We start from the raw sequence: 28000 nt of genomic DNA, 5'->3' as shown, positions 1-28000 counted from the left end.
CCGCTATTTCTCCTATTAATAGAATCACAGAATCATAGGACTAGAGGAGACCTCAAGAGGTCATCTAGTCCAGTCCCTTGATCTCTTGGCAGGATTAATTATTATCTAGACCACCTCTGACAGGAGTTTGTCTAACCTGCCCTTAAAAATCTTCAATGATGGAGCTTCCACAACCTATCTAGACAATTCATTCCAGTGTTTAACCACCCTGACAGTTAGGAATTTTTTCCTAATGTCCAACCTAAACCACCTTTGCTGCAATTTAAGCCCATTGCTTCTTGTCTATTCATCATACAGAGGTAATAGCCATTAGAAATGCTGTCTTCATGGACAGGTGTGGAAGGGAGCAAGTGACCACAGGTTCAAAGGATGGTCTAGTTAAGGTTCTTAGAACCAGACTGAGGTCCCACGTTGGTGTGGGTGGTCTAATGTGTGGGAAGAGGTTTAACATTCTCTTAATGCATCTGTTGTTGGATGGGCAAACACTGAGCATCTGTCCACCTGATAGTGGAAGGCTGTTAAGGCTGCTAGATGTACTTTAAGTGAGGTAAGAGACACCAGTCCTTCTGAGGTCTAGAATAGTGTCTAGGATCAAAGGGAGGGAGGAAGATGTCAGAGCCACTGGTTTGGAATTGCACCAATTTTGGAATTTTCACTTCTGCAGGCAAGTACAACAAAGCAATTTCCTACTGTGCAGTAACACCTCTTTCACCTCCTTGGAGCATTTGCTCTCTAAGTGCTGAAACCATGAAGAAGCCAAACCTGGAACCAGAGGTTGGGATAGGTTGTAGGTAGGTTGGGTTGAAGGATCCATCCGTCATTTTGGTAGAGCGGTGAGGAATGGGTCAAAGAGGAATTGGAGGACATACTGCCACCTGTGCAAGGTATGGGTACCACAAGGTGTGGGTACCACACTTGTCTTGGCCAGGAGGGAGCAATCAGTCTGTCTTTTGCTCTCTCTTGCTGTATCTTTAATAGGACCTTTGATATCAGAGGGAATGGAGGAAAGGTATAGAGCATCTCCCTGCCCCATGGAAAGATGAAAGCTTCCCCTAGAAACTGTTTCCTCAGTCCAACTCTGGAACAGTAGTGGAGACGTTTCTTGTTCTGGTAAGTAGCAAACAGGTCTATTGTCAAGGTTCCCCATAGGTTAATCGCTATGAAGCGCTGCTGGGTTCAACTCCCATTTCTGGTCATAAGAGAAATTCTGATTCAGACTGTCTGCGGTCACATTTTGTATCCCTGGCAGGTAAGTGGCTGAAATGAGCACATTGTGGCAGATGCACCAATTCCAAAGTTTCAGTGCTTCCATGCAAAGGGAGCAGGATCTGGCACCTTGGTTGGTGATTTATGTAAAACATGCATGCTATATTGTCTCATGACTTTCGTGTGAGTATCTCTGATGAGAGGGAGAAACTGTGCACAGACATTTCTGACAGTTCTTAGTTCCTAAAGATTGATATGGAGGACTGATTCTGTGTGGTACCACTTGCCCTGGACTGTGCGGTTGTTTAGGTGGGTTCCTCAGCCTATAAATGAGGCATAAGTTGTTAGAATCAGTGATGGTGGGGGATGCCTGTGCAGATGTTGGATGGTTCTTTCCACCAATCCAGGGAGTGTTTGACTCTGGAGGGCATCAACAGTGGCTTGTTCAGCCCATCCTTGTTTAGAAAGTAGACAGATCTGAGCCATATATGTAAAATCTCATATACAAATCTGGTGTGTGGGGTCACAAATGTGCATGCCACCATGTGCCCGAGAAGCTGGAGACAATTCCTGGCTGGTGGTTGTGGGCTGGCCTGGATTGTCTCTCTTGACTTGTCAGGGTGTTGAATCTGTACAGTGGGAGGAACACTCGTGCTTGTACTGCGTTGAATTCAGCCCCAATATATTCCAGATGCTGTACTGGCGTCAAAGTTGATTTCTAGGTGTTGAGCTGCAGACCCAGTTGTGCAAATATATGCATGGTCCTCTGGGTGGCTCGCAGGGCATCTTTGAAAGAACAAGCCATGAGAAGGCAGTCGTCCAGATATGGGCAAAGGATAATCCCTAATGTTCATAGATGCGCCGCTATGATGGAGAGGACCTTGGCAAATACTGTGGGTGTGGAAGAGAGGCTGAATGGGAGCACTCTGTACTGATAATGGTCCTGCCCAAAGGTAAATCGGAGGAACCTTCTGTGGGATGGTCAAATTGAAATGTGGAAGTAGGCATCTTGTAGGTTGAGGGCTTGCTCCAGAGATGGCAAAATGGCTGCTAGTGTGACCATCTTGAACATTTGCGTCTTCACGTATCTGTTTAGTGCCCTTAAATCTAGTCTGGGTCGCCAACCTCCATTTCTCTTGGGGATCATGAAATATCTGGAATAAAAACCCTTGCCTCTGAGGTGAGTAGTGACTGGTTCCATAGCCCCTAGGCATAACAGGTGATCTATTTCCTGCCATAATAGTCTCTCGTGAGAAGGGTCCCTGAAGGAGGAGGGGAGGGAAGGTCGGGAGGATAGAGAGATGTAAAGTGAATGGAATAGCCCTTGAAGATATTCTCCAAGAACCATATGTTGAAGGTGATGTTTTTCCCAACTCCTGTGGAAGAGTGTCAGGCGACTTCCAAAGGGCTGTAGAAGATCCGTATGTAGCAGCTGTTGTTGCTCAGGGCCTCGACCAAAGCATCAAAACTGATGTTTTGAAGAGGATGGTTGAGATGCTGAGGATTGGGAAGTTGACAATTTCTGTTTTTGCATCATGGGTCTTTTACGCTGTGGCTCATAATACCACCGTGATAGGGGAAACCGGGGTGGTTACCATCTGTGAGGTTGTTGTGAACTAAATTTCCTTTTCTGTCCTGATTTGTAGATTCCTAGAGAGCATAGTGTGGCTCCAGAATCCTTTAAAGTGTGGAGTGATGCGTTTGTCTTACCCATGAAGAGTTTAGGACCTTTGTCACTGCACTTCCTTTGTCAATCCTGAGAGATGTAACCAGGATGCCTGTCTCATGATCACCACTGTCGAAACTGAGCAGTCTGCTGTGCCTGTGGCATTCAGTGTGGTTTGTAGCACTGTTCTTGCTACCAACTGGCCCTCTTGGATAATGGCTTGCAGTTGCTTTTTTTGTATATCTGGCAAGTAGTCAATTAAGGCATTGAGTTTGCTGCATTTCATATTGGCATATTTGGCCATTAGAGCTTGGTAGTTTGACAACTGAACTGTAAGTCGCAGACAAGTATGCCTTTCTCCCAGACAGGTCAAGCCTTTTCCAATCTCCTATCATAGGGGGTCAATTTGGTTTGATGGTGTTTTCTCACGTGTTAACAGCATTCACTATGATAGAGTTAGGTGGAGAGTGTGTGAAGAGAAAGTCTGCCTTCTTCACAGCACTTTTTATTAACCCTTTTACATGTTGGTGGAATAGAAGCTGGTGTCTGCCAGATAACCTTGGCAGGGTCTAAAAGTGCTTTATTGATTAGGAGGACAATTCTCAAAGGAGGAAATGGTGTGTATTATGTCCAGCAAATTATGGTGGGAATCTTTCACCTCCTTCAGGAGAATTTGCAGAGCATCAGCCACCCCCTTAGTGAGATATTGGAAATGCCTGAAATCATCAGCTAGTGATGGAGGAGGTAGCATCACCACGTCATCCAGTGAGGAGGAGATGTTAGTCAGTGGAGTGATTTCCACCTCTGGTCTGGCCTCCTGCTCCTTGAAAGTGTCTTCCTGGGGCTCTGGATACAGAGGCCATAGGAGAATGTCTGGTGGGCTCCCTGTGGGAGACACTAGAAGAGTGAGAAGTATGGGGCCCATAGGCTGCTCACTGATCCCAGTATGGCCACTGGTGAAGGGCATGGGTGTGGCACCCATGGATGACCATACTGGGAAGACTGGGGATCGGAGCATCGGTGTAGCTGAGGAGGTCCCAGATGCCATAATGGCAGGTTGTGATGTAACACCAGAGAGAAACTGTCATCCTGGTCACTGTCTGACTCCCCGCTGGAATAGGGTGGGGCTGACAGCATCGCTGGAGGCGAGCTCCCTGCTGCTGATGGTAATGCTGGGGAATGAGACATGCTTGGTGCTGGAGCTCCGGTACTGAGTAGCAGGGATTCTAGTTCCTCTGTGATCATAACGTCCCTAGAGAAGCAGGAACTCCTGCAGTACCGCTGTTGCGCTTGGTGCTGTTAGTGATTGCCGGTGCTAACTCATCAGCACTGATCTTTTTTTATGGGAGGCATGTTCCAACAAGGGCTGCTTTGAAGCACTCAGTGCCAAGGATGTTTTTGTGGGTGCTGATTTAGTAGAGTTGGTACCGTCTCTATTCTTGTCTCTAGCAGGTGGTGATGCTGCTTCAGAGCCTTTGCACCTCAGGTCTTTAGGCACTGTGGCAGAGCTCGCACCCAGGGCTCTCTGTTTCTTTAGGGTCCTGAGCCCTAGAGCCATCGGTGCTGCAGTGACCCAACATGCCAGGGATCTCCTCTGGCTAGTCGGGAGCTCTGTTTGGGGGCTTGCAGCCCTTTTCCTGGATGCTCTGTGGGGGGAGTCAGCTGACTTTCTCTGCAGTTCTCCCTCTCTGGAGGTTGATGGGTCTGGGGACGAGTCTTCTCCAGGATGCAGATCAGAACCAGGGTCAGATGCCCATTTAAGAGCACCCTCCCTGAGGAGTTTCAGCTTTAGCACCCAGCTGTCCAGGGATCTATCTTTCAGCTGTTGGCAGAAGTGCACTTCTGTGGGATGTGTCCCTCTCTGAGGCACTGGATGCAGCGAGAGTGTCCGTCCATCACAGGAGTTGCCTCCCTGCAGGAGAAGCTCCTTTTAAAACCAGGAGAACCGGCATGCCCCTAGGGGGGCAATCCCACAACAAAGGTGGGAAAATGGGTCAAAAGATTTTTTTTTTAATTGAGGAACAGAAACTTTAAAGCTACTGTAACAAAGAATGGAAACACTAAAAGAGCTATAAACTAACACTATCCAAATATAAAGTGAGTAAACTGGACTGATATTCGCTCCGTCTCAGGCCAAGGGCAGTTGAGAAGGAACTGAGGGTGGATCGCCTATGCAGTGCTAGATAGCCTCGAGGCAGACCACGAGGGAGGGAGGGCACATATGCGGGCGGAAGAGACATTGCTACCAAAATTCTCCGATTAAAAATGCAGGGGCACCGATACACCTACAGTGAAGCACCCATAGGGACACTACTTGAAGAAGAACCCTTATTCCCCCTGGGAAGGACTTACATGAGCAGTCCTACTAAAGTAAACAGAACCACTCCTATGAGTGAAGGTTACAGAACAGATTCCTTAACAGATTAATAGAATTTACTTGTTCCAAATGAAAAAATCATTTGGCATTATTGGATTAATGGTACATACAAAGCTAAGGAGTTATGATAGTGGAGCACTGCATCATATTAAGTTCAGAATCATAGCTTATTCTGAGCGGTATTTCAGGGCTACACTCTAAAATGAAATCAAAATTCTTTCTAAAACAGAAAGTTTCCTATATAGAAAGTCCATGGCTTGCTGAGTGACTGTAAAGAGAAACTTGATTTTTAGAGATGATTGATTTATCAATGAAACTGTCTCTCTCTCAAAAAAAAAAAAGACAGCCAAAAGAATAGCTAGGGCAATTGTGAAGATTAATCGATATTAACACCCTATCCCAATAAAAACATTCACAAGCAAACCTAAACAATATGTTACATAGCAGAAAAATTTCAGGTGTTTAAGATATATAATGGTTTCATTAATCTGTTTACATAACTTTCTCCATACACTGTTGGATACACAGGTAATAATGGAAAGACAGATCTATCATTAGTGCTGATGAATATCAGGCAGGTCAATTCAATACCCTTCAGAAAATTTAGATAGAAGAAATAATAAATCTTAAGGCCCTGAAAATAGGGAGCCCTAAGGTCCATGAGATTAGGTGTTCTCTAAGCAGCTAAAGCAGAAGAAATGGTTAAATGTCTTTGTGAGCTAAAAGGTCTACATTACCGTATAGGCGATAAAGGCAACTTGGGTACTAATCAATCTAGTGAGTCTTCTGACTCTTAGCTGGGATCACTACAAGCATGCCTGAGAAAAGGAGAGGTCATAGGTGGACAACACAGGGAAAGACATTCAGGGTGCATCCAGAGAGAAGATGAAATCGGACCCAAAGAGTTAAATTGTCTGACAAATGATCATAGATTTCATGAAACAAAAATGTAAATATGACTGTGCTATCAAAGAACATAATGGTGTCAATCTAACACTACTGGGTGCAGAAGGAGTCTTTGAATTCTAAGCACTGCTCTTTAGTGAATGCTCCCATTGTGAAATTTCTCAACTCTGTGAATGAAAACATTAATGTTCTGATCAGTACTAGAGTTCATGTAGTAGGGATAGCCATTACCCTTCCTTTTAAAATGTGTCTCAGCTGATATAAAAAACTATTATTTTTGAAGATGGACCAAAGAATTTCTAAAAGTCAGGAATACCCTCAACACAGAGTGTTGGTAAACTGTAAGTATTCTAACTACCCAGATTACTACCTACCCAGAGCACATGGTGATCTTTTTCTGATCCTTCATAGCTTGTGGACACACTCCCAAAAGTACTATGTTGAAGACAATACTTCAGGAAATTTGTAAATACTGATTTATTGATTTGGACTATGGATCTGGCCCATTATGGCCATATCCAAGAAGTACAAGAAGAAGTTCAGTTGGGTCTATCAATGGGCAGGTATTTTGAATATGTAAGTTATAGATGTTGAAAAACCGTGTGTGAGCAGAACGAGATATCACGGGTTGTGGCGCTACTAAATGTGATCTTCACACTACTGTTACTTGTGAAAGAAAAAGAAATGTCAACATACTCCTCCCCCTTCCAATTAAAAGTCCCAAATAAAGTGTTTTTTACGTTTGTTTTCATGTGTTCACTCTAAATGGCTACAGCAGATTACCTCTATAAGAGTAATAGATAGCAAAATGTCAGGCATGAAATCCATAGCATTTCTATAATTAATATAAAATAGGCAGATGACAACTACAGTATACTCTTTGAAAACAGTCACCTGGTATTTCAAAATGAGCTTTTGTGAATGGTGCAAGTTTAATAATGACACCAAATTGCTGGCCTTGCTTCAACAGTCAAGACACAAATGAGAAGACTCAAAGATAAGTAAATGAACTCATTCTGTTAATATGTAGAACAGGATAGTACACAGCAATCAAGTTATACCCCTACTCTTACAAATGGGTAAAAATACCTCTTAATTTTTAATTGTTAAAAGCTGAGGCCAAAATTTCCAAACTTGACTGCTGAAAGATAGGCTCCTAAATCCATATTTAAACACCTAAACTAAATGAGAATTGTGTGTGCTAAGCACCTCTGAAAATCAAGTCAGTTATTTAGAGATCTAAATATGATTTTAGGCATCCAATTTTGAAAACTTTGGAGAGACATTACATTTGAATGATTTTTGCAGAATTGCTGGTAAACATCAAGGTAAGTGTTGCCATCTGCAGTTAAATGCATCTTAAAAAGCAAAATCTGATTGGCGGTTTAATTGTAATAAAACAGTTATTTTAATCTACTTTACTGAAATCGGAATTCTTAAAAATTACTGATTGTGAAGCGATTGGAGATCTACTCATGACAAGCACTACATAAAAGCTAGGAATTACTATTATTGTCATGCATGAAGGGATCATTCTCTACACATGAAACATCTAATCATATTCAGGAGCAGTAGTCAGAGCTGTGTGAAACTGCCAGTTGTTCCCCGCCAAATTGCTACTGCAATAATAGTGAAATATTGTTTGCGTGATCCTGACACCCAGTGTAAAATTTATACCTTAGGACTGGTAGAAAATTTTCTGTTAAAATTTGTTTTCAACAAAAAATTGGGTTTTTAACCAAACTGATTTTTTGGGGCAAAAAATGTTTGATTTCCATTGATTTTTGTAATTAAAAATTTGTCCAAAACCTGAGCTATTCTGATTTGGAATTGCTGCTGCAGTGCCTCATAAGAGTTACAGATCAGCTGACTACATCTCCTATGATGCACCATGGCCAGGGACTCCAAACGCTGCACCCGTTTCCTCCTCCAGGATGGGGAGATTATGGTGCATCAGGAGAAATACAGTCTTACCATTTACCAGCCTACAGAGGAGATTGGGAGCATGACGCACTCAAACCACAGCTCTCATAAATCACTACAGCAGCATTTCCAAAGCAAAATATTTCCATTTTCAATTTTTGGCTAAATAATTGTAATTTTCCACAGGAAAGATACTCGTTTTCTGACTAGCTCTATTATACAGAGCATGGGCTTTGTCAGCCTGTTAAGACATGATGCTAAAGAAAACTTTTAAAATGTTAAATCTTCTCTGAGGACCTTGTATCATCCGAAAGTCCCAGTTTAGTCACAAAGCATCCTTCTGGGCTAGTTGAGTGTGCCACAACACTGAAGCCAGTAGTTTAGCATGGAATTGTAATTCAATTTCTTGCAAGTATTCACTTCCAGGAGTCTCAATAAATGTTTAAATAAATGAAACACTCTCCTCCATTGTGCGACATTCTTTGTGTCACTCTCCAACTTCCCTTCATCTCTCTCATACAAAAGGATTTGTGATGCTTTCTATGCGTGATGCCATATACTGTTAAATTGCTGAGATGGTTGAGAGTTACAGGAATTTCAGCCTGTTGTTTCTTTGGAACTCTATTCTAGATGCACATGGTCTGATGAATAATGTAGCTGAGATGTTAGATGTGCACTTCTTGAACTGTGGTGTTTTATCAGGTTTTCCAAATGATGAGGGAAAATGCAGACCAAATAAAAGAAAACGAAACATGTAAAAAATAGTTTAGGCTTTGGGTCTCTACATTTGCCTTATTTCAGCCCTGAAGATGAGCTTCATCCAGCATCTGATTTTTGTCCCCAAAGTGGCCCTTAGGTAGCTCTTTGGCTTGCATCAGACAGCATCAATCCCACAAACAGCTACTACTGAACTTTTTGAGCACTGCTGCTTGGAGCCTGTGATAAGCCAAGATTTTAGAACTCTGAAGGCTGCTAGCTGTCTTTGTCAGGGCTCACAGATGTATGGCCCTTTTAGGAAAGCTGCTCCAGAGCAGATGAACTATCAGTTGCCTCCATCCTTCTCCTCCCTTCTTATCATTTACTTTGCTGAGTTAAAACTTAAACTAAACACCTGCAGGGAAATAAAACTCCTTTAAAGAATATATCTTTTAAAAATCCAAATAAAAATTTATTTATTTTTGAGCCATAGATTCACAGATTTTAAGGCCAGAAAGGACCACTATGATCATCTAATTTAACTTCCTACATAACAGAGGCCATAGAATTTTGCCCAATAGTTTCTGCATCAAGACCATAACTTCTGGATAAGCTATAGCTTATCTTTTAGAAAGACAATTTTCTTATAAGAGGAAGGACGGTGAAGTGGGTGGACCTCAGAAAACCTGGGCTCAGCTCCTTACTTGACCAGAGACTTCCTGTGTGATCTTGGGCGAGTCACTTATTCTTGTTGTGCCTCAGTAAGATAGGGACAGAAGCACTTCCCTACCTTACCAGGGAGCTGTGAGGAGAAATACATTAAGGATTGTGAAGTGATGGGGCCAGATAAGTATCATAGATATACAGGATTTTGATTTAAAGACCTGAAGGGATGAGGAATCCACCCTAGGTTGTTCCAATGGCTAATTATGCCTACTGTTAAAAATGTTCACCTTATTTCCAGCCTGAATTTGTCTAACCCATGTTCACATTACATTGTGGTAAGGGCCCTCAGGTTGTAAATCTGCTATGTCTCTGCACTTCACAAAGGGAGGCCTGATGGGGCCAAACAACACAAAGAAAAGGGTAACCACATATACAACTAAGACAAAGGAAAGTGGCTGCCCAGAAAGATAGAAACAATGCCCGCGCGCGCACACGCATAGTTTATGAACACCTCCATGCATATGTACACATATATATGCAAACTGTTGGCATGCATGCACTCCCCACATGCCCTCCATGCATGTATGCACACATGTACCCTTATACTTCCTCCCCGGACATGTATACTCACATACCCTTATACATACTTGCATACACACGCACATATTCATACCTTTGTCCATGCACAGATTCACCTTGCTGACTCCCCCCCACCCTCCCAAAATATTACGTTTGAGATCCTTTTATTTTCTTCTTTTACTTGTGGGTGTAGCACTCCTTTGCTTGCCCAGTAACTATGTAGAATAAGGGCCTTTGGGGAAGTAGCACTGCTTAAGCTAATATTTCACCTTCACTCTATTTGTCCTATGCCTTTGGTTAGTACCAAACCTTTTCTGGCTGTCTAGCCTTGTCATCAACTATGTCTACAAAAATGTAAGTCAATGTAAATCAGTATAAAACTGAAAATTATACTTCCCTGTGCTGCAACATAAAAATTACACAAAATGCTATAGTCATCATCTAACGCCCTTTCCAGGAGAGGGACAGATGGTATTATCTATTTAATCATAACCTTTACAGGCAGCAACAATGTTCACCAAATCTGCATTTCATAGTTACCAATAACACTACTGCAATGACAAGGACCCAAATAAATATACTAAAATATCAGCGAAGCAATTATGTGCTCTGGAACCTGTGGCTATATAGTTTATTAGCAAGAGCAACGGATTGGGAGTCTAGATCATAATTCTAGCTGAGCCAATGGTTTATTGTATGATGTTGGCCACAGCATTTGATCTCATTGTGCTTGTTAACTTAGCTGCATATATAGTTTAAAAAGAATACTCTATCCGAAATTATAAGACAGGTTTAAGATGTGCTTTCCTGAACAAATAAACTACAGTAAAATTCCATCCTTGTCTCCAGTGCTCTGCTAAGGTTGACAGCCCTGACGTCCTGTTACTCTGCTTTTCCCTCAGCTGTAAAATAGTAAAATACTATAACTCTACCTTTGTTTTTTGCTTAGTCCCTCTCCCAAAGAGATTACAGGCTTACAGTGTGTCTGTCTGTCTATCTTGTCTTGTACAGTGCTTGCTACTTTGTCAGTGGTTAACAAATATTAACGTCTCCATTTTCTGAAATTATATAGAAACATTTTTAGGAATTCCAAGTTCATTTTCCTATGCAAAAGACTTACTTACATAACGCTTTGAAATGTTTTCACCAGAAAAAAAAGGGCACAAGAGTTTTTATTCTACCATGACATTGGTACTAAGCATGTAGCTATACACTGGGATTAGATATCCATGGGATTCAAACAAATAAGACAACTTGTTTTTGCAGACTCAGTTTTGCAGACCATACTCTACGCACTTAAGTCTTTTGAACCAGTTGCAGAACAATGAGGGACCGAGGCACAAAATGAGAACTTCAAGAATATACTTTTCACATTCCTACCTCACAGGTGAGAGACTCATAACACTTTGTCAATCTGGAGCAATGTTTCTCAATGCTTAACCACCAACCCCGATTTGCTGCCTCCCTCTGCTGCTCTCCTTTAGCCTGTAAACAGTTTGGACATAAGTAATGTACTTTCTCGCCAAAGGTCAGATCTTCAGAAATCCTGAGTTCCCTATTAAGATGGAATAGACAATTTTTCCCCTTAGATTTTTTGTCAGTACCTTATGGAGCAGCAGTATCTTTCAAAACATTCTACCAGACGAAGGCAGTAAGGAATGTAAAAAACAATACTAACCACCTGGAATGCTTCACTTGTTACATGCTATATATCTCTGAGTAGGTGTGTTTATAAAATGTCATTCAGTGAGTCATACCACACTTCTGCTTGCTCTTAAATTCTACCAAATGAGCCTTGAAATGAAGTGTGAATAAAAGCCCAAACATAACAAGAAAACTTTGATATATTCTGGCTTACAGCAAAGCTGTTGTGCATCACTCTTGGACAACACGGGGCTGTCTCTTATTTACACTCAATCATACTTTTCCATAGTATGTGACATCACATGTAATTCGTACTTAGTCTACATTATCTCTCTCATTTGGCATCACTTAGGAAGTGTTGACTACCCCACTCCCATGCCCACCTCCACTTCACTCTCCTTCACATGCACAAGACTAACTGTAGGATTTTGCAATGCTATACAGGATGTGTTCCCTCATGAGAATTCCTGTGGTAGCTCTGAACATTGCCAGCGCTCACACAAAGCTCCAAAAGCATGTCAGGTGGACTTAATCTGATCAGAAGCCATTTTCAAGTTGGCACCTGTGAGCTATGTATGTATGATGGAATTTGTGCATTTTATGGTTCAAAATCCCGTAGAACCCGCAAGTCTATCAAACTTTTAAAGTGATGTTGCTACACTGCATATGCATGGTTTTTTTGTCTCTCTCAGACACTTGCTTGTGAACTATAATAGCACCATAAGGTCTTGTCGTAAAAGGCATAGGGTGAGATCCTAGCCCCACTGAAGTCAATGGGAGTTTGGTCACTAACTTTAATGCAGCCAAGCTTTTACCAATAGATTGTTTTATAAGTATATTTTTAACATCAATTTCCCATAGCAATCCGAGTCAGCTTGCCTCCCAAAGCATATCCTGGAGCAGGACTGATCACACTAACCCTCACATTGGCTTCTGCCTCAGTTCTACAGCAGTACCATATATACAGCTGGTGAAACTTGCACAGTTTACGGAGTCCAACTACACACCCAAAAATTTGGGGAAGTGATAAATAATGAAGAGCACAGGTCACTGTAGAGAGTAATCTGGATTGTTTGGTAAACTGGTTGCAAGCAAACATTATGCATTTTAATATGGCTAAATGTAAATGTATTAATCTAAGAATAAAGAATGTAAGCCATAATTACAGGAATGGGGGACTCTATCCTGTGAAACAGTGACTCTGAAATAGAACTGTGGATCATGGTGGATAATCAGCTGGAACACAAGCTCCCAATGTGATACTGTGGCCAAAAGAGCTAATGAAATCTTGCAAGCACAGACAGGGGATCTTGAGCAGGAATAGAGAGGTTATTTGACCTCTGTATTTGGCTCTGGTGTGACAGCTGCTGGAATACTGTGTCCAGTTCTGGTGCTGACAATTCAGGAAAGATGTTGATGAATTGGAGAGAGGTCAGAGAAGAGCCACAAGAATGATTAAAAGATTAGAAAACATGTCTTATAGCTCATCTATTTAGCTTAACAAAGAGAAGGTTAAGGGTTGACTTGATTACAGTCTGTAAGTACGTACATGTGGAACAAATATTTAGTAATGGGCTCTTAAATCTGACTGAGAAAGGCATAACACAATCCATGGGTAGGATTCTCCATCACTGACAATTTTTACATCAAAATTGGATGTTTTTCTAAAAGATCTGCTCTAAGAATTATTGTGGAGAAGTTCTATGGCCTGTATTATACAGGAGGTCAGATGAGATGATCAAGCGGGCCCTTCTGACTTTGGAATTCATTAATCTATTAGTCCAGCAGTTCTCAAACAATGGGGTGGGCCTTCCGAAAGAGGTGCAAGCTGTGTGGTTTTTTGTTTTGTTTTGTTTTTAAATAAAGAACTCTGGCTATCAGCCCTGGGTGGCAGGGGCTCGTGCAGAAGGATCAAGCACACCTGGGAGGCGGGAATAAAGGGGACAGCTGGAGCCCCGCTGCCAAGAGGCTGACAGCTGGAGTCCTGTCACCTGGAGGCAGCCTGGGCTCTCCTCCTACTCCACCCCTCCATTCCTCACTGGAAGGCAGCCTGGAGGTGGCTGGGCTCTGGCTGTCTGCCCCAGGGTGACAGCAGTAGGGCAGAAGTAAGGGTGGCAATGGGACGCTGAGTCTTCTGTGAAAAGTGATATTGACAAATGTCACTTTTCACATTTCCTCCCTTACTTCTGTGGTGCTGCTGACCACACTGGGGCTATGCTTGGGGGGAGGGGGGAAGGAGGGCATAAACAACTATAGACACAAAGAAGAGGGGCCTGATCAAAAAAGTTAGTGAACCATTGTATTAATCTAATAAAAATCTCAGGAGAATCATTGAATATCAGGGTTGGAAGGGACCTCAGGAAGTCATCTAGTCCAACCTCCTGCTCAAAGCAGGACCAATTCCCAACTAAATCATCCCAGCCAAGGCTTTGTCAAGCCTGACCTTAAAAACCTCTAAGGAAGGAGATTCCACCACCTCCCTAGGTAACGCATTCCAGTGCTTCACCACCCTCCTAGTGAAAAAGTTTTTTCTAATATCCAACCTAAACCTCCCCCACTGCCTCTTGAGACCATTACTCCTTGTTCTGTCATCAGGTATCACTGAGAACAGTCTAGATCCATCCTCTTTGAAACCCCCTTTCAGGTAGTTGAAAGCAGCTATCAAATCCCCCCTCATTCTTCTCTTCTGCAGACTAAACAATCCCAGTTCCCTCAGCCTCTCCTCATAAGTCATATGTTCCAGCCCGCAAATCATTTTTGTTGCCTTCTGCTGGATTCTTTCCAATTTTTCCACATCCTTCTTGTAGTGTGGGGCCCAAAACTGGACACAGTACTCCAGATGAGGCCTCACCAATGTCAAATAGAGGGGAATGATCACGTCCCTCAATCTGCTGGCAATGCCCCTACTTATACAGCCCAAAATGCCGTTAGCCTTCTTGGCAACAAGGGCACACTGTTGACTCATACCCAGCTTCTCGTCCACTGTAACCCCTAGGTCCTTTTCTCCAGAACTGCTGCTTAGCCAGTCGGTCCCCAGCCTGTAGCGTTGCATGGGATTCTTCTGTCTGAAGTGCAGGACTCTGCACTTGTCCTTGTTGAACCTCATCAGGTTTCTTTTGGCCCAATTCTCTAATTTGTCTAGGTCCCTTTGTATCCTATCCCTACCCTCCAGCGTATCTACCACTCCTCCAGTTTAGTGTCATCTGCAAACTTGCTGAGAGTGCCATCCTCCAGATCATTAATGAAGATATTGAACAAAATCAGCCCCAGGACCGACCTTTGGGGCCCTCCGCTTGAAACTGGCTGCCAACTAGACATGGAGCTGTTGATCGCTACCCGTTGAGCCCGATGATCTAGCCAGCTTTCTATCCACCTTATAGTCCATTCATCCAGCCCATACTTCTTTAACTTGCTGGCAAGAATACTGTGGGAGACCGTATCAAAAGCTTTGGAGGAGCAAGTATGTGACCATGCTCGCTACACAGTGAAGCAAGGAGAAGGCAGAAAAGGAAGAAGGTAGAATTATCAGACCAATATAAGAGAACACTGCTTTTTATGCCGATATTCTTTGTCAGCCCATCATGTATAACAACAACAACAACCCCAGAACAAATTCTAAAATTTTGGACATGTTGCGAAGTCCATCTTTTCTGACTGTGCTTAGCAGTTGAGTTATTATGGGTAATTGTGATTATTTTGGACAAACATTATTATGGATCACTTGGATACAGACTATTCAGTGTAGTATGTTTTTTAATTGTCTGAAGAGCACACAGAGTTTAGGCGAGACTCTTCAATTTACCTAAATGAATATATATGATGCATTAGATATTTAACGTTGTGAGCAACTACGATATAACAGTGAGAAGAAAAATGTATAGGGGCATAATTTGTATGGTCCACACTGATAAATATTCCACTGTGTGATGGTATTTTTTGATATAGATTATAAAATTCATAAAAGTTTTCAACACCTTCCTGTCTCTTACAATTCTTAAGTTTAGCTATATCAGATGCTGGTAAAAGCTCTGGCTCTATTTCCTTTATTGTCCCTGACTTGTTTCTTCATTTTTGGTGTCACCTAAACTGTACTTACTCACTTGGATAAAAATCACTAAGTCAGAGCCTGACACTGTTACAAGTATCACCAATAAGGCATCAGCAGAAGATGCAGTGAAGTATTGGTGACTCAATGTACTAATTAATACTTATTACTTATTAAGAGCAAGCACTTTCTAGCCTAACCCCATTCAGTCCAACAAGCAAAGTTGAAACCTAATGCTCAAATTTAAGAGAGCTACTATATATCCAACAGTCCAGTCTATATCCACATAGCCACCACAATCTTGGGGCATATGGGTCACCTAAAAAGAGCAGTGAGAGTGATGCATTCAAAGCCAAACATCTAATATTTCCCGCAATTCCCTCATACCCATATGGATGTGACGGCAAAGAAAATCATATTTTTAGAACTTGTGTGGCAAGTTACCAAATACTGGCAAATCCTGCAAAACCCAGCAGTTTTGCCCTGAATCGTGGAACAGAAAAATGTTGGCATTCACACCTCATTTTTTTCATTACTGTGGAGAGGCAGTGATTCTATGTAGAAAAAATGGTCATTCTGCCTTGCTAAAAAACTGCCTGTGTCCCAGGCCTGAAGATGACAAATTATTGGGATGGGTAATTCTAAACCCTGTGGGTCTTACTAGTTAATCATTAATTATTATTTGTTAAAGGGCAATACTGTAGTAAATATTATAAAAGACTTGTGCTAGACCTAGCTTGTTCTTCTAGCCACTTCTGCATCTGTGACAGAGTTTGTTTAATAGCATCCCTGGAACAGTCCCTGCTGAGAATGATATTAAGCTTTAATTAAGTCTCTTAATGTAGATACATGAGAAAATGCTGAAAAACTAAAAAAAACTTCTCTGGTGTACCTCATCTGAGTGGTGAATTACACCTTCACCAGGATAGAACAATGTGTTCTTCTCAAAGACTCCCAAAATCTCACAGAGCCTGGTAGGGCAGTTTATAACTTCTGTTAGATCACTATTTCTGCCCAAGATAGCCCACAGGAGCCCATCAGTCCTATACCTCATGCACGGTTTTGGCTGATCTATATGGGGAGTACTAAAGAGGAGGGTTTTCAAAATGTTGCCATTTTAATGTCACACAGCTGTATTCTGCATGCAACTTTTCTTTTAAAAATCTCCTACAGCTAGTGTAGGTGTTTGGTGCGTCCAAAGGCAAAGATCTGGTTAAATGCACAGTTCTGAAAACATGCCAATGTCAAAGAATAGTATGGTTGTGATGGATGAAAAGTACAGAGTTGTCTGGGAGCTTAAAGTATGCAAGATATAGGGCCATTATTTATCCCTGGAGTAACTCTGTTGATTTTAGTGGATTTACACCAGTGATGAATGTGGTTCATAATGTGTAAAGTTGATTTCCTTTGTTTCTTCTAGAAACCTCACAAGTTTGTCTCTACAGAGAATTCAACTTTTAACAGTGATGGGTCTGAGCTGCATTATTTGGATCTGGACTTGGACTATTCTTTATTCAGAGATGTCTGGATCAAGGGTTTTAATTAAGGTGCATCTACAGTTTTTAATGGTTTCCACTGTGAATGTTGAAATGGGTTTCACAAGTGGATAGCGAGTATAAACAAGGATATGCTGAAATATATATAATTCAACCAGCATAAGCCATAATAATCTGTTTTAACAATATTTGGGGTTTGGTTGGAGGAGATATTTAGGCATAAAATCAATAACATTCCACCTGCTGGTTTTTCACCCATGAACCAGTAATAAGTGAAGCACTCTGTAATAAGTACACTGTGTCCAATCATAATAATATATAATGAAATTGCATGAAGTACATTCCCTTGTTACCCTTTATTTATTGGAAATCTACTCTCATATGTTGTACATAGGGTACTGTAGATAGTTATGTCAAATTATTATGACTGATTTAAAGTCAAATGAAAATACCGTATGTTTGGTATTGGGCAAGATCTCTTCTTGTCCCTAACGAACCATGTTCTATTAAGAAGAAGCTTAGTGTGCCAAAATGAAGCAGAGGTTTAGATGATTCCAAGAAAACTCTGAAATGTTTTATACCCTTGTTTTTTAAACAAATAAAGAAGAGAAAGAAGACTCTCCTTTCTGGGTTTTGTAGCACATGATATGGATTCATGTGTGCCAGACAGCCTAAAACTGGGTTCACTAGCCCAGGTACTTAAAAAAAAAAAACAGTCCAAACGCTCAGATCTACAAAAGTGATCTCAATATTATTATATTTTTAGCATCCAAAAATGTGCTTACATCTGTGATATCCTGCTCTTGCTATCTGAAACTCCCATGTATGCTAATTGGAACTGGGATCCATGTGGGTTTGAGAAAAGAATTTCAACCTCAATAAACAAAGAGCAATTAGGAAAATGAGCAACTTAGAATATGTAGGTCCATGTCATGTCTCGTCCTGCAGAGAGGATGCAGATGGCACAAATACTCCTTCCCACCCATCTCTTGTGCACAGGGCAGCTGTAATTTGGTTGCCAGGAGCTGGTGAGTACAGAAAATCAGCATTGCTGGAAGCCCTAGCTGGTCCCAGAGGAGGATGACTTGGTGGAGTGGGGTCATACCAGCACATTGGCAAAGCTGCACTTATAGGAATCCTACTGACATCTTTTCAAAGATGCACCAGAAGCCAGTTCTTAGTACTTCCTTCCAGCACTAGTGGCAGCATACTACCTTTCAAAAGTGGGATCCCGGCAAGCAGTGCCACTTCGGAGGTGCACCACTAATATAATTATTAATCACATTTATTATGGGAGTGCCTAAGGGCTAATCATGAGTGGATCCCCACAGTGGTAGGCACTGTACAAACACAGAGAAGTACATGGGCCTCCAACTCACAGCACACCTTTCCTATTGCGCATCATTTTACCATCTGTATAATACGATGAGCCAGATAATTTACTTTCAATATGCAACTTAAACCCACCTCCCAACTTTAACTGGGTCCGACCTTTTTGCAATACCCTTTTGAAAAATATTAAATTGTTCATTTCTACTTTGAATAGTGCAACAGGTAGTTTTACCCAGAAAACACAAGCTGTAATCATGGTAATGTGAGTATACTAACTAGAAAAGTGTTAAGTGATTCAGGAAAGATCTAAAATAAAAGACGGAAAAGTTTAATATACCACATTGCATTCTGTGGACTGTGCAGAAGAAGGAGCTGTAGACTTTTGTCCCACATCTTTTGGAGGCATCTGTAGATTGTCTGGAAAAAGCCTAGGTGGATGTTCTTGGATTTCAGGCTCTGCTTTATTGTCAAGGAGGGGAGCTATCTGAATGGAAAGAGATGCTGTGTGTATCTCAGGCACAGGGTTACAGGTGGGTGAAACAGGCCTTTGTGGAAATGTTGGCACTTCATTAGACTTGGGCTGCTGCTGTGTATTACGAGGAACATTACTCAGTGAGTCTTGTGTCCGGGTTAATTTCAGGGTAGAAACTCTGCGTTTTTGAGATGCTTGTCTGTGGCCTTGATGAAGAGTAGCTCTAATGCCAGCTACTGCTGTGCTTGTGTTGGAGACTGAGGCCAGTGGTTTAGTGATTCTTTGTGCATAGGAGACGCCTGTGTTAGATTTTTTAGAATACATTGTCCTCTGGATAGCCTCCTTGTTAGTATAGTAGACAGTATCTGAGGGGAGTTTTTTAGTTGGCTTGGTCGTTATTGACTGGAAATTAATTTCATCCTTCATGTGATTAGTTATTCCAGATCTATGAAAACTTTCTTTTCTAGGGGGTGGCAGAGGTGCCTTATTTGCCAAAAGCATCCACACACAGCAAAATAACATTGAAGGAGAAACAGAGAGAAAGTAAATGTTAGCAGGAAAAGTAACTTGAGTTAGACTCGTAACTTCAAATGAAAGAACAAGGGCCTGATCCAAATTCCATTCAATACAATGGAAAGACTTTGGATCAGGTACTGCACTGTACCTGATAATAATATTGTATTTTGATGTCTAGGAAATCACAGATTCCATTTGTTAATGAAAAGAGTGAATTGTGATCCAAACCGAGTCCATAATATCAAATATATTTTATTTTGCACCGACACTACTGTTTGAGAATTATCACCAAATTTTACAGAGATTTAAATAGTTCATAAAATATACTTGACATATCATTTTAGCCGACAAGCTACTATTTATGAGTAACATACATACATATTACACACACACCCTCTTTTAAAGCTTTTGAATTAAAATAATAATGTAAATACTATTATAAATATGTTTCTGAATTAAGCCATATTGTTTCATGGCATTTTCTCTAATTGTTATATAGTTTAGCAAAGTTAGTTGAAGAACAGTACTTCTGGTTATTCTTAAATTAATGTAATTCAACTTTATAATCAGTTATTATTTATTCCATAAAGAAAGTATTTCTTTGGTGTGTAAAATATTAATCAATACCCTTTGAAGTCCAAATACAGTTATATAAGGTTTTTGATTGAACCTGGCCTATTTTTATTTGCATACAGCCTTGCTCTTTAAAAGTAGTTTGTTGTGTTACTGAACCAGACGACTTGTGTCCTGTATAGTGTATGTTTATGTGTATAGCAGAAACGGATAATACAACACGTAATATCAGGTGCGGGTGCTACCAGGAACACTTCTGGATAATGCCCTATAGGGCATCACAACTGCATGTAACGCACTCGTAAGCTAACACTTATACTTAATACCAAAGGATGAAACTGTGTGTGTGAAGGTTTACCTGAGTTGGCGACTTCTTTTCTTGTAGGTTTGGCCGGACACTTCTAAAGCCTTTTGCTGCAAGAGATGAACTACTAGCATCTCCATTCAATGTCTCTCTACTTCCATCATTGTAAGATGTCCAAGCTTTTGTGAGGAAAAAAAATCAAAACAAGTTTTTGGTAAATAGTCCCTATGTATCCATGTTACCATAATAAATCTACCTATTGAACAAACTGTTGAAATTACAACTTTCTAGTCAGTAGCTAGAATTACTATCAACAATATATACATCAAAAGGAGAGTTAAATGGATAAGCCTGAAGCTACAACTTCTCAAGCTGTGATTTTGTCAGCCAGATGAGCCTAGATCAGTATTGTTACTATTTTACTTACTTGTGATAGCTCCCACAATATTCATGGATTCATAGACACATAGATTTTAAGGCCAGAAGGGACCATTGTGACCATCTAGTCTGACCTCCTGCATAACTCAGGCTATAGGACTTCCATTCATTCTTGCTTCAAGTCCAATAGCTTTGGTTGAACTAGAATTCCTTTTTAGAAAAACATCTCCTCTATATTTAAAGAGTTCCAGTGATGGTCAATTGTTCCAATAATCTGTTCCTCATTTATAATCTGAATCTGTCTTCCAACTTCCAGTCTCATAGACTTTAAGGTCAGAAGGGACCATTATGATCTTCTAGTCTGACCTCTTGCACAACGCAGGCCACAGAATTTCACCTACCCACGCCTGTAACAAATCCCTGACCTATGTCTGAGCTATTGAAGTCCTCAACTTGTGGTTTAAAGACTTCAAGGTGCAGAGAATCTTCCAGCAAGTGACCCATGCCCCACGCTGCAGAGGAAGGTGAAAAACCCCCAGGGCCTCTGCCAATCTGCCAGTCATGGGATCCTGTTATACCTTTGTCTTTTTAGATTGAAGAACCCTCTAATCTCATATTTCTGTTCCTCATAGTCTAATTAGTCCAGATATAAATGAAGAGACATTCCTGACCTGCATATCTGATAGACTGGAAGATAAGATGAAGGGTGGGGAAAAGGAATACAATATGCAAGCATGGTTCTCAGGGTAATGATTGGGATATGTATTCTCTGTATTTGCATGGGAAACTTCAAAAGAAATCTTCAGTGCCATTGGAATGCATGATGGTGAATCAGTAGGTTGTATCTGAGTCAGTTTTTAGCCAATACTATTGAATTACACTACTGTGCTGCTGGAAATGCCATCTTTTGGATGAGACCTAAACTTGAGGTTTTAATCACTTGTCATTATTAAAGATTCAGTGGCACTTTCTTTAAGAGTAGGTGTTAGATTCAGTATTCTGGGTAAATTCCTCCCTGTATTCCTCCCCTATAATTTCAGTTTGAGAAGACATTTATCACTTTCTGACCTGATCTGTTGTGATGCATTGTTAAACCATTGCTGCATTTCAGTCTAGAGGTGGCTGCACTAACTAGTGAGCATTCTGTATTGCACATCCCATAGAAACAGGAACAAAACAGATTGTATGGCATATATGATATCTAACTAATTGTTGGACAAAATTGTCCTGGAAGCCTTGACATCACTTCGGACAGGTGGTTGTCCGATGGAGGTTCTCAGTCACAGGTTTCACCTGAGATAGTTTGCAAAAATCAGTAAGGTTTGTAAGGTGCACTGGGATCCATTTGGATGCATGATGCTATATAAATGGAAGACTGCTATAATTCATACATGTACAATACCAGTACACTTATGCATAAAGAAAATAATGTTTTATTTACCTGAATCTGGAGACTGAGAATCAGGTCCTATAGAAGAAATAGCCAAGTTAGTGTGTGCTGGAAATTAAAATACTGTAGGCAATTCTGTCCGCCTTTTTGGTGATGGAACAGTATGCTGTATGTGACACTGGGGTCTGGTTCTACATTCCTTGTACACTCAGACCTCATATTGACTTTGGGGAAATTTTAAGATATGCAAGGATTGTAGGACTAGGCTCACAGTATACTTTGAAAAGAACATATATTTAAAAAAAAGAGCGATTTTGATCAGATTGTAGTAGGTTGGGTGATGTTTTGATGGATGTGTTTGTTATTGTTCTGTGTATGTGGTGCCAAATTCTGTACCGATTTATACCCACTCTGGCCTAACAAAGTCACTAGGGGTGTGTAGTGTAGCTTGGTCAGAATTTGATCCATATTGTCTTACCAAGTAAAGCCATTTTCTTAATAATCAAAATCACCGATCCTAACAATATTGAATCATTCTGAGTACTGGGCTAATTAAATAAAGGTATCTGAGAGAATCTAATGGAAACTCAAGAATAATAGTGGTGATGGTGCTTTTTAAAGTCTGCAGCAGCTGCTGCTACCAAGAGAATTTAGCCATGAGGTCACACACTCAGTGAGCCTCCACCACAGTCAAACTAGCCTTGTCATAGAGAAATTGATTTTAAGCTATATATATATTATATATATATATCTCATCATTAGTCTTTTTTCCCCACAACTTTAATTGCCTATGCTTCAGTATGCGAGGATCTTTTCTAAATGCATCACTGAGTCTTCTTTGTATTGAATTAAGATAATTTCATAGACCATTTTAAAGGATTTGATGTAATTGTACGTGTAGAAATTAATCTAATTTAAGGAAGCTCAACAGTAATTGTTATAGTCTCAGAAGAGCCAGTTTACACTATACAGAAAAAATTAGTTTCTAATAAATTTCCTCTGATGTTGCACAATTGGAAAAGATCTATATAATAGGTACTAACTGTTTTATTGAAATTACATACTCACAACTTGCCCTCTGTTGCCTATATATACACACCACTGAATATTGCACTATAAGTAACCAATGTTTACTGCTCAATTAAATTACATTTTATCAAGGATTATATTGTGCTATGACAGTTACTACATTGTGGATAAATCACTGCTACATCAGACAAGGAATAAAACAAACAATATTGTTGCCTGGTTTTTCAGTAAACTCTATAATGTATTGTCTTCTTAAATCTAGATACCAGAAGAAATGACACTGCTTTAAGAGGGCATGGAGAGGCTTCATTCAAAAACAAGGGGGCCATACATGGGTGATGTGAGATTTTTGGATGGTGCCAGAATGTGGAAAACTGCAGGAAGTCTCTACAGTGTTTGGCAAAGAGAAAGACAGAAGTTCTGTCCATATATATAGTATATTGGCATGGGGTATGTTTGGGTGTGTGATTATTAGATGATCTAAAGGAGACTAATTTGAAAAAAGTTATCCATATGTATGGAATTCTTTTTCCTTTGGAAAAAATTCATACGGATTCTTCATGTGCGATAATCCAATCCACTAGGTTAATAATCCACTAACCAAAATGATCTAAGTAAGAATTAGCACAATGGACCATCACTACCCTTATGGACTATTAAGTACAGTAAAGAAGACCTTTTAAAGTCTCAGTTTGCAGGTTTACATGATAAACCATACTGACTTTGCAAGAGGTGTTTTGAAACATCAGGCCAATTATATGCATTTTCTGAAGTCTATAATGGATAGACACAAAACAACCCCCTAAAAGTCCAATTCTACTACCCTTATTCACACTGAGTACCATCTTATTTTGAAGTAGTCCCCACTCATTTCAATTAGATTCTTGTCCTTGTGGATTAGATGCTCACATCTGGACTTCTTGTGAAATTTATAAAAATAAACTTTTCCTATTTTGTATTTATTTTTAGATAGTCCACAATTTAGACCATCTATAAACATAAAGCTAAAAATACCAAAAGCTGTTTGTGTATTGGAATTGTACAAATGTTCTAAAATGACTGTTCTTTATCTTTTGTGCATTTTAAACACTCCAGAAAAGCTGGCAGGCTGACAGCTTAGTAAGTTTCAGCCAGGAGTGAATTTTTTTTTTTTTTTTTTTTTTATCTCTAAATACAGAGGTTTACATTTTCTGACAGCCCTTTAACCAGAGTTGTGCAGATGGAGCCTCTTCAATCGAATGTGCTAATATGCATTCAGGATGAGATATATTGTAATTGCTATAGTAGTATCACTTTGGTGACAAAGTGTGGAAGCTACTTCTTTTGAAAATCTGTTGAAACATCAAAAAGAACAGGAGTACTTGTAGCACCTTAGAGACTAACACATTTATTTGAGCATAAGCTTTCGTGGGCTACAGCCCACTTAATCAGATGCATAGAATGGTACATATAGTAAGAAGATATATACATACATACATACATACAGAGAACATGAAAAAGTGGAAGTAGCCATACCAACTGTAAGAGGCTAATTAATTAAGATGAGCTATAATCAGGAGAAAAAAAACTTTTGTAGTGATAATCAAGATGGCCCATTTTAGACAATTGACAAGAAAGTGTGAGGCTTCTTAACAAAGGGAAATAGATTCAATATGTGTAATGACCCAGCCACTCCCAGTCTCTGTTCAAACCCAAGTTAATGGTATCTAGTTTGCATATTAATTCAAGCTCAGCTGTTTCTCGTTGGAGTCTGTTTTTGAAGCTTTTCTGTTGCAAAATTGCTACCTTTAAGTCTGTTACTGAGTGACCAGAGAGATTGAAGTGTTCCCCTATTGATTTTTGAATTTTATTATTCCTGATGTCAGATGTGTGTCCATTTATTCATCAGTATATCTTATGATAAACTCCTGGGTGTTGTGAAAAATTGTGCACTCATTCTATGAAGAATGTTTACAGTTCTACCCTCAAGGTTTTTGACAATTTTTTCTAGTTGAATGACCACAATGATGCAATGGAACACTGGAGTAAATAAAATGGTGGTCTTGCTGAGGGTTCATCTTAGACCTCTCATTCCCTCACTCTTCTGCCTCCTTTGTGTATTACACTTGTTTGGCACAGCCACTGAATGCCAAATTGGTGCAAGGTAATCACATAGGTTTTCTGCCCTATTTACACATAGCATGTAATTTACACTATGATTTAAGTCACCACTGAATATGGCCAACAGATATGCATTCGAGTTTTACTTCTTAAACTAGCTCTCAATATAGTCCTCTAATTAAGAAATAGTTTGGCCTCTATTGACTATTTTCTATGTTTTTATTCTGTTTTTAAATGTCTAGAAACATTTTCTTGAAAATAGGATTTTTGTTTCATAAAAGTATTTGGCTCCTATTACTTATTTCACAACTGAAATTATAATCTTCCATTTGTGATAGCACAATAGTCTCAAACTGGTTGAAACATCGGGAGCAGAGAATTATAGCTTTAACAGAAGCCGCTGAGATATTAAGAAACAAACCCCAGTTTTCATGCAAGTTCTCCCATTAACAAAATAGGGGTCTAAGATTGGGCAGGTACGAAGAAGGGGAAAATACCCAAAATACGTGTCACAGAGGCAAGATTTAAAATTTTTTTTTTATTAAAACAGCTTTTCAAAATTTCCCAGGAGGTTTCTCCTATCCTTCAATGACCACTACATATAGCTAGAGGAAAAGTAAGATTACATCTTCAGAAACAAAATACGTTCAGAGATTTTGGCATCATAAAACTATATAAATTAGACCTTGCCAGTGGAGTAGCCATTTTGATTACCCTCCTGGCAGACTAATTCTACAGAAACATATGTTACACAAAGCTGTTCAAGGGTGATATCCCAGTGGTTAGTTATACCTGCAGCCAATAGGTTTGGAGAACTTTGAACTCTCTTCACAGCTGTTAATGTGACAGACATTGCAGCACGTTTGCGAGCACAGCCACCGCTATCTGGAAGCACAAAACGATATAGACACAGGCCCAAGACAAAGGAAGCAAGCACATACTACATATTACATGGTGTGAGATATGCCAAACGTACATCAAAAACACGTGCAGTTAGGAATTGCTGCTGATAGTTGTGTGTTTTTAAAACCCACAGATTAGCAGAATACACTGTAGGTTTCCAGAGTTCAGGATATCTAATATGGTAAGTATTCAGTACTTAATACATTGTGACAATGTGTGCATTCTGGTGCCAGAAGGGCTGCTTATGAGGAGCTAAGGTTACAAGTTGGTCAGAGAGGTCATGGATTCTGTGATTTTATGTGATCTCCATGACTTTAGCCCCATGCTGAGAGGCTCAGGCTTCTGTGATATATTGTTTATTGCCCACATCTTGCCCATGACTTTTACTAAAAATTGACAAAATCTTAGCCTTATGTATAGCTAATAATGCACAAATAGTTAATCAAGATGATGGATTAAAAGCTGCATAATACTTGTCAATAATCAGCACTGTAAGGCCATTTTATTGTTCGCACAAGAAAGGCATATTCACAAGACAGGCTTATGTTTTATTACATGACAGTGTTTTTGTAGTGTACTTTGGATCTATATAGAATATTTTAAACACAAGTGACAAAAATGGCTCATTTTTTCCTTGGTATGGCAAAGGAGGGAGACTATATCCCTATTCTTCTTTTTAAAGACTTCTCATTCTGGCAGCTCTACTTAATGGAAGATTGATGTTCTTGCCTCTGGAGCCCAGCAATGTCCTGGGAGAATAAGTGGAGATTAATGCAAGGTGCTCTCTCTACTATGACACAAAATAAAAGTTTGGGACAGATCTAAGATCACTGTGAAGAAATCAGAACACACAATTGTCTCCCTCCTCAGCACTTGGGGAGTTAGGGAAAAATCATCTCAGATAATCCTTTTCTTCTCCATTTATTCCCCTCTTCTTTCTCTCCTACTGACTGAGGGCTGGAAACTGTATGGAGATTCTGTGTCCATTGGCACTGTATCACTGTTATTGGCAGCAGCTGGCGTGTCATGGGATTGGACCTTTCATTATGGGGCAATCACCGTTCTCTATATTTGCAAAAACAGTTCAGAAAATATTCTGCTTGAGTTCTTCTATGTAGAATCAGCTTTTTCTCTGCTCTTTGCTAGTATTAAAATTCTTTACCTTATTGTTCATTCTGGCTGAAATTTTCAAAGGAACTAAAGTCGATCAGACTTAAAAGCATTGGGAGTTGGGTGCCTTAAAGCCTCTTGGAAAATCCCACCCTACAATTTTCAGAAAAGTTCTGTGACAGACAGTAATGTTTAAACAAAAATGATATTTATCTATCTGAGATTATTACATACATCAGGTGTGAGCTGAACCCCAGGGGCATCTTTAACCTAGGTCAAAAGGTTAATGCTCCAGGTATTTGTAAACTGGCTCAGACATTCCAATGGAAATATCAGAGTGTATTGGCATTGAATCTTGTGGCATGTGTGTTAAACTGTTGCTGATGCTGACAAATATCTGAGTTGCTGTCCTCAGGTTTAAGTCTATCAAAAGTCACCTCCAGTTCTGAGACATGAGGCAAAAGGTCAAGTGATTTCAGCCATCTAATAAGTGGAATAATCCTAAACAATGTATTGCTTGGAATTAATAATTTGTATTATGCATCTGAAACAAAGGGAAATGGCCATCAAACCTGCACATTTGCTGGAAATTACTGACATAAATATGACATTGGAGATATAATTTACTATAACGTTCCCATTCTTGTCCTTTCCCCTCGACTAACATGAGATGACAGATCTCATTGGAA

At 40.1% G+C, this 28000-nt stretch overlaps 1 protein-coding gene across 11 annotated transcripts in view; it reads right to left on the bottom strand.

The window, feature by feature from the left end:
- The window catches only part of SORBS2 (sorbin and SH3 domain containing 2), a 399306-nt gene that overhangs the window by 97910 nt on the left and 273396 nt on the right, over positions 1–28000 (bottom strand). For 4 of the 11 annotated variants that reach the window (XM_054031124.1, XM_054031118.1, XM_054031117.1 and 1 more), the window contains 4 exons: positions 26091–26183; positions 22221–22247; positions 20456–20580; positions 18874–19491 (listed from right to left, as the gene is read on the bottom strand). The exons of 1 other annotated variant lie outside the window; for it this stretch is intronic. In XM_054031124.1, the coding sequence (XP_053887099.1) occupies positions 18874–19491; positions 20456–20580; positions 22221–22247; positions 26091–26183 (863 nt within the window). The remainder of the gene's footprint in view (positions 1–18873; positions 19492–20455; positions 20581–22220; positions 22248–26090; positions 26184–28000) is intronic. 6 more of the 11 variants (XM_054031114.1, XM_054031121.1, XM_054031119.1 and 3 more) reach the window with 2 other exon arrangements.

This window comes from Malaclemys terrapin, chromosome 5 (assembly GCF_027887155.1).
Source record: "Malaclemys terrapin pileata isolate rMalTer1 chromosome 5, rMalTer1.hap1, whole genome shotgun sequence".
NCBI lineage: Eukaryota > Metazoa > Chordata > Testudines > Emydidae > Malaclemys > Malaclemys terrapin.
This window is presented reverse-complemented; position numbering and strand designations above follow the sequence as displayed.